The 7,999-nt window shown below is 39.7% G+C and overlaps 1 protein-coding gene across 1 annotated transcript in view; it reads right to left on the reverse strand.

Annotated features, from left to right (window-relative positions):
- Positions 1 to 7,999, reverse strand: part of ENOX2 (ecto-NOX disulfide-thiol exchanger 2) — a 374,580-nt gene that overhangs the window by 253,006 nt on the left and 113,575 nt on the right. Inside the window, exon 3 of the mRNA XM_055081653.1 lies at positions 6,843 to 6,986. Within this exon, the coding sequence (XP_054937628.1) occupies positions 6,843 to 6,986 (144 nt within the window). The remainder of the gene's footprint in view (positions 1 to 6,842; positions 6,987 to 7,999) is intronic.

A 7,999-nucleotide genomic window follows, 5' to 3' on the forward strand; every position in this document is an offset into this window, starting at 1 on the left:
CTTTGTTATAAAGCAGAAACTAACACACCATTGTAAAGCAATTATACTCCAATAAAGGTGTTAAAAAAAGATCCTCTAGACAAAATTATGCAACAAAGTTTAAATAACAGATAAAACATGATTATACAATTTCTTCCTATTTGGATGGAGTGGCCTTAGGGTGGGCTGGGATGGGGGACACAAACTGTCCCCTGCCAAGTAAGCAGGTGTCACAAAGAGTTTCTTCTGTGATTTGCTGAGCTGCTAGAGTTCAGCTCTATAAAAGCAATTCCCCCATAGGTGTTTCCCAGACTCAAACTCCTTTTCTAGTTTGAGATCAAAGGGCCCTCCCCTGTGGGGCAGACAGAACAGATATGGGACCTCATACACCACTGGGTTAGCTTGCTATAGATCATGTAATACTACTAGCATGGGGGAAGCCAGCTCCTCTAGGTTATAGATATACTTTCTGCAATACAAATGAATCAATCACATGCCACAGTCCTAGCCAACTTGAAATGATTATAAAGATCTAGTAATAATCAGTTCTAGTTTTGCTACTAATTAGTCATGTGACTTTAGAAAAGTCCCTTCTCTGGCTTTCAGTTTCTTCATTTGTGAAAATGATGGAGTTAGACAAGATTCCCTCCAACTCTAAAATACTATGATTCAACACCTTCCACTTGCCTCTATATTACCAACACATGAGGCGGACACACACTTCACGTCTCTGAGAGGAGAACTTATGAGGTACAATGAAGTCACAAAATCATTCCAAAGCTATTCCAATGGTTGGAGCAACTTAAGAGAGACATATTTGCATTTTTCTCTCTTGCCTCTTCCATGCCACCCTCAATCTCCCCTCCCCCTGACAGTCCTTTAAGATGAAAAATTTCACACTGATTTTCTATCAGAACTGAGAAAGAAGTCAGCTTACTTTTTTGATCATCTCATTATCAAGATAAGGTTTTATTTTTTTGAAACTGTAATCAGATAAAAATGTCCAAAGGACTAAAGAAACTGAGTAGGGCTATTAGTCTACCCTTTTTCTTATTTAATTCCATCTGAAGGAACAATAGGCTCTTCTTGCCTTTGGCAATATAATAATTCAGCTGACATGCTAGAAATACCACACACCAAGATATAAAACGGTGGCCTTTTCTCTCTTTAAAAACAATCAATGCTTTCATTTGTGGACTTCAAAGTACACGTGAAATAAAAGTCTCAGCCCTGTGAGTCTAAGGTAAATCAAAGGGCTCTAAGTGTCATAAAAAAGTTTCCTGGTTCATTGCCCCTCTTCTAGGTAAGAAAGGAAACAAAAGTACTCCTAGGCAAATGAGTGTTCATCACATTTTTATATTTCTTTTCCAAGCAGGCTTAAACAACTTCCCCTGATAACTCATTCCAATATAGTTCTTCCTTATGTCTGACTGAACCTCTCCTTGCTGCTTTGCAGGCCTACTTCCTCTTGTTAATTTAGTCTTGGCAGTGCTGGGACTGTTCACTGTCTTTCATATTGTCAAGTCTCATTCTGACTTCCAGAAATTCTAAAGGAAACCTTGAGAACTGAGTTAGGGGCCTATGATCAAGTTTAGATATTATCTGGAGGTCCTTATCATATCCGAACATTTCTGGTGATGCTATTCCACCTCAGTCAAAGTTATTTCTCCTCTCTGGTTATTAGTACCTCATCTGTAAAATGAAATAAATATGAAAATATGTTAAGAGAAAGAAAGAATCACAATAGTGATGCAAATTATTATTGAATTGAAGGGTCTTCCTGGAGAACTTGAACTCTTGGGGTTCAATCATTATTGCAAATGGAAAATAGCTGAAGATCCCTCTTTTCATACTGAGCTATTCATTATTCACATGAACTTTGGCAAAACTGCTTAGTATTAGGCATCACATAATTAAATGCAAACCTATCTTTCAATGCAGAGCTATGAGAGAAGACAATAGAAATAGGACTATGTCCACATCTGGATGATCATTCTGGTATCATAATTATCCCCAGGTTAGTTGCTCACTCTTCCAGTGAGCTGGCACCTTCTTAGAATGCCAGTGTACCGTGATGTTGGTGCTTAAAACAGTGCATTTGGTTTTAGTCATCATCTGGTTGGCCTTGCTGACTCATAGATTCTTCCACTTTAGTGGAAGTATTTGAGAAGAGGGTTGGTATCTGTTTCTACAAATCCAGGTGGATCTCAAACCAGGAGACAGTTGGTATCTTCTGGACAGGAACTTGGCACTATGATTTGACAAGGGTTTAAAAATCTTCTACTCTTTGGCCATAGAGCATCATGTGAATAAGTGGACTAACCACAATCTTAAACAATTTGTGCAGCTGCAGCATCACCAAGGAAACATTTCCATGGGGAAAAGGTGAAATTTGAGAGCAAAACACATTGAAGAATTCTGAGCTCACCTTAAGATAAAAGCCGCAAAGCAGCCAGATCCACATAGCAAGAGTTTATGGCCAAATATTACAGTAATATCTAATCCAGGTTACGGATCTACTTCACAGAGGAGTTGGGACAGGACACCCAATTCCACCTATCAGTTTCCCTCGGACACTCATGAAATTTCATCTAGTTAAGTAGAAGAGATTCCATAAGGGCCAGGTATTTGTTTCACAAGCACCCAGATTCGATGTGTGGCTGCTCCGGGGATATAATCTCACAAATGTCTGGAGTCTGACCTTTAGGGACAAGTGAGGCAGTCAGTTGATCAACATTAGATACCGAGTGCCCAGTTTTGTGCACAGCTCCACCCTGGGAGTGACAAGAGAATAATAGAGAATATTAAGGCAAAGGGAAAGCAATTCTTCAGCCAGATACGTGATCAATCAACAAATATTTCTCGAACATCTATTGTATGCAAGACACCGTATCTCCGCCAAAAGACATGAATCAGGGGCCCTTCCAATCAGGGGCTGATGACTAAGTTGAAAGGTTAAGACATATTACTATGAACAGATAGCCAATAGTTCAAGGTGGTCTCTAATCAGTGTCAAGTGATTCATATGAATATAACAACCAAGGGGTTTCAGAGGTGCAAGTGAACAATTCTAGCTGGGATGATCCAGAAGGCTTCCTGGAGAAGGCAGGACTTGTACTAGGTGCTGTCAATTGGATAGGATTTTGACATGTGAAAGAAGAGGACGAGCATGCTAGGCAAAGGAAATGGCATGAGCAAGGTCCTGAAGTAGGAAGGCCCAGTGCCTATTTGGAGAGAGGTAGCAGACAACCTTGGCTGAAATAGAAGACTTTTGAGAGTAGCAGAAAAGAAAGCTGAAAAGAAGGAACCAGGGGATCTCAGAGTTTGAAGGGATCCTAGAGATGATCAAATCCAAGCTCTGCTTGCCTTATTCTCACACAAACACAGCTTTCCCTAGTGTGCCAGCAATGCTTAATATGCATTTTAATAATGGGTCCAGATTCCTAACATCTACAGACATAGTAATTCTGGGAGAGTAGTTAGAGAAAGGCTTTGGAGTTGGATGCCTAGTTAAACCACTTGCTAAATGTTCACCCTTTGGTAAGTTTATTTATCCTTTATTTTTTCACCTATAAATGTGGATAATAATACCCTCACTTAAAGTGGAGGTAGGAAGAAACGGAGATAGAATGCTTGAAGGAGTCAGAAAAGGAAGAGGAATCTGCAAAGTGTATTGCCAAAGAAAGCAGAAGTAGAAAGAATTCAAGCAAGGGGAGGTGTTAACAGCATGAAATAAAGCAAACAGGTCAAGGTAGTTGAGACCTGTCAAAAGGCCACTGACTGTGACAATTTGGAGGTCGCTGGTGACCTTTAAGAGATCAATTCTCGTATAAAAGGAGAGAGGCAGTTTGTAGAAAAAGGTGAGAAAGGAGGGGTGAGAAAGGAAGAATAGAATGTATAGGAACTGGAGCTGCAGGCACAGACCCTTCCATCATTTGTAGTGACAGAAGAGGGAGAGAGATGGTTTCAATTCAAAGGGGTCACAGGGTTGAGGGATGTAATGGCTGGATGAGTACCTCAACTTAAAACTGAAATGGCTGGTAGCTCCTGTAAGGACTTCTAACCCTAGCTTTCCTCCTTGCCAAGAGGCAGGGAATGGTGATAAAGGAAGAAGGAAGTTCCTACTCACAAAATATCTTCCCTCTTCCTTTTGTCTAGAACTGCATAGGAAAAAAATACCTTTATAAAACAATCTGCCCATTTATAATACCATAAGATTGTCAGCTGAACAATTATGAGACTCCCTGTATAGTAAAACCTCATTAATCTGGACTACACTAATTTGGACTACACTAATTTGGAATTTGTGGTAATTTAACCTGGGCTGGAGTTACCTTTGTACTACTTACAAAGAAAGGGTTCCCTAAACAAATAGTGTTGAAAAGATTACAAGGGAGCTAATTTAGCCTGCCAGGGGCCTAGTTCACCTATTTTTATGAACATGCTGCTTTTGAAGAATTTAGGCATATTCATTATTTGAATGCAAATTGATTCTGCTAATTATAGATTAACATAATCTACTGCTAAAATCCTATATCTGCAACAGTTACTTTGCTCTCACTGAATATGCTCATTAGAAATAAAATTGCAATTCTTTAAAGTTGGTTCACAATTCAGATTTATACATACCCCCTTTCTCCACCCTCATGAGTTAACCAATGTTCAGGAGGTATTACTCTAAACCAGCACATCACTTACCATGAACACAGTGGAAAAACTAATAAGTGATCAAAAAAGGCCTCAGAGCAGCCAAAATAGATGTCTTAAAGTTGATGCCTAAATCCTGTATATCTCTCCATAGCAGGTTCTTTCACAGCTGATTTAACTCTTACTTAACATACTAAGTTGACACACCAACTTGGAGATCTTGCTTGTTTTTTTTTAAAAGTTTGTAACTAAGTAGAAGGAGAAAAAGGGCTGTTACATGAAGGGACGCTGAGAGAAACTAGAAATGACTGCAGACTGCAGAAAGGAGACAGGACGTGGATAAAATGTGGCTGATGTCGCTGTATTAACTAAAAAGCCACCACAGTCTAGGAAAATTTAGAGTTAAAAGGCCTATAATCCTTAGTAAACCCAGAAAACTGTAATAGAATATTATAGAGCAGTACAATGACTAATGACTAAAATTTTGCCTTTAAATGATCAAGCAAAGTTTAGATTATGTTGAATATATGCCTTAAAAAGACAGATAAAGGGGCTTCCCTGGTGGCGCAGTGGTTGAGAATCCGCCTGCCGATGCAGGGGACACGGGTTCGTGCACCGGTCCGGGAAGATCCCACATGCCGCGGAGCGGCTGGGCCCGTGAGCCATGGCCGCTGAGCCTGTGCGTCCGGAGCCTGCGCTCCGCTACGGGAGAGGCCACAACAGTGAGAGGCCCGCATACCGAAAAAAAAAAAAAAAAAAAAAAAAAAAAAAGACAGATAAGTTTACATACACACATACACACACACACACGATTTGTATTCATAATGGTTAACCTAAAAATGTGAAATGCATTGATGCTTAAAACAATGAAGTTCATAATATTATCATATAATAATAATAACAACAAAATAGCAACATTTATTAAGTGATGAAGTGTGTGCAGATATCAAGCTAAGCCCTTTACCTATATAATTTCATTTAACTCTACTAATAATCCTAAGAAGTTTTAGTACCATTTCTAACTTTACAGTTGAAGTGAAAGTCAGAGAGGTTAAGGAACACACCCTGGGCCAGAGACAGAGAGAGAGCTGGGACTACAACTCAGTCTAGTTCCTTGGCTGTATACTATGCCTTTCCAATGCTCCAGAAAATACAGCTCTCTAAAAATCACACTTTTCTTGAGGGCTCCAGCTAGCTAATGCCTTACTGTATTTTTGTTTTCCAAACTTGTATTTAATAAATATCTTGCTTCATAAGCAGAAAGACCTATGATCTAAGAGTCAGGTATGATGTATGTTTGTAAACATGCTCCATTTTATAAGCTGAATGTAAAAGTAATAGTAAAAAACAGAACAAAACAAAACCAAAAACTCCATGAACATGTCTAGTAGGCCCATCTTAAAAACTCAGATCAGTCTCTATAGGCTACAGATACTATTTTCAAATGAATAGCCAAATAACAAAGAGATGACATTTTAAAATATTAAGTGATCAGTTAAGATCTGGTTCTCCCATTGTTTCCCCACTCACTCTGGAGAAATTTAACATGAGATGGGCCAACGGAGCACGAAGGATGGGGGGAATTGTAGGGGAGGCTAGAAATTCAGTTGGCTGTTATACAGGATTTAGGACAATCTGTTCATCAGCTGTTCTAAGAGAGCTATGAGGGCATAGAACACATGTGGGCATAGTGTGTACTGGGGGAAACAGGGGTGGGGTGGGGACATGCAAATGTATGCAGTTATCCACATTAGGAGTACAAGTGAGGGTAGCCACCACTTGTACACACAAAGAAAGATGTATAGTGACATCATTCACTCACGTAATTCCTTATACCTAAACCAAATGTTCTTTACTCATCTCTTCTTGTCTTAAGTCTACCCATTCAAGGGCCAGCTACAAATGCCACTTCTGCTGTGAAGTGTTCCATGATGCCTAAAGCTGAATTAAACTCTTTCCCTGTTTGGGCTCCCATAGTTTTTTTCCCTTTTACACATTTACCACAGCACTGATGATACTCTATCTTATTATTAGAGTTATTCAAATATGTGCTTTTTCTGCCCTCTATTCTACCATGAGTTCCTCGAGGGCAGGGGACTCTTTCTCATTTCTGTAGTTCCTACAAATCCCAGCACAGTGCCCACTACATACAAGTTTCTGGGACAATGTTGACTCAGTGGCACTGGCCTAAGAGAATGGATTATCGCCTAGCTTACCTGAAGGAGCATTTGTTCTCTTTCTTTTCTTGCTTGACTCCCCTCCATTCTCAATGAGGCCTTCTGTGACCAGAGGGCCACTGGTACTGCCAAACTGCAGGGGCTCGTTGTTGTTGGCAGGGTCAAAGGGCAGCTGGTTCAACCCTAAAGAAGAAAAAGAAAGCCAAAATCCAGACTCCATTAAGGACTGGGATGTCTCCAGATTTTATTATATGAGCCACTAGAGGAAAACTCTCTAAATCTTAAGATCCCAGGAGTAACAGGTGAATTCCTTAAAGCCAGTTGCCCTCTGCACTTTTTTACAGATCTTGTTGATAAATACAGAACTAAAATATAGGCTCTTATAAGACGGTGACTCTGTCATTTGTAAGATCCCTCCTGTTTCTCGGAAATTAACATTTTTGACCACAAGCTATCAATTATCTTCTACCTCCTCCCTTAAAGAGATAGGACCGTCTTTAAATGTGGCTATGGATGGACCCACTCTTCCTTTGAAAAGCTTGACCATGTACTTTTTAGATTATCTCCTGACATTTTTCCCATTCTTTCATTGCAAGGGTTGTTGAATTGATGCAGATGTAATCATTAGACTACCCGGGTGTCAAAGTCACTTCCACCGATAATATAGAGGTTGGCTTCCAAAAAAGAAAACCATAACTCCATAGCAAACTAGAAAAGGATAAAAAAGATACAGAACTCGCAAGGGGGTTATTTAGTAATTGGAGTGATGGGGAGTTGCAGCCCAAGTTTGAGTAGTGTTAATCCCATCTTCTTCAAATGATCCCAGAGCATGGTCACTTTACTAGTAGCTGCTGCACCATATAAAATGGCAAAAGGCATTTTCTATTATCCAAGTCTTATATGGTTCAGCCAGGGATGAGCAGAGATAGTTTCTTACTCCTCTGGCAGCAGCATCTGGAATTTCAAGTGTTTCAATTAAAACTTCATGAATACCATATGACCCAGCAATCCCAATACTGGGCATTGACCCTGAGAAAACCATAATTCAAAAAGAGTCATATACCACAATGTTCATTGCAGGTCTATTTACAATAGCCAGGACATGGAAGCAACCTAAGCGTCCATCAACTGATGAATGGATAAAGAAGATGTGGCACATATATACAATGGAATATTACTCAGCCATAAAAAGAAAC

This window comes from Physeter macrocephalus, chromosome 21, assembly GCF_002837175.3.
Source record: "Physeter macrocephalus isolate SW-GA chromosome 21, ASM283717v5, whole genome shotgun sequence".
Taxonomy (NCBI): domain Eukaryota; kingdom Metazoa; phylum Chordata; class Mammalia; order Artiodactyla; family Physeteridae; genus Physeter; species Physeter macrocephalus.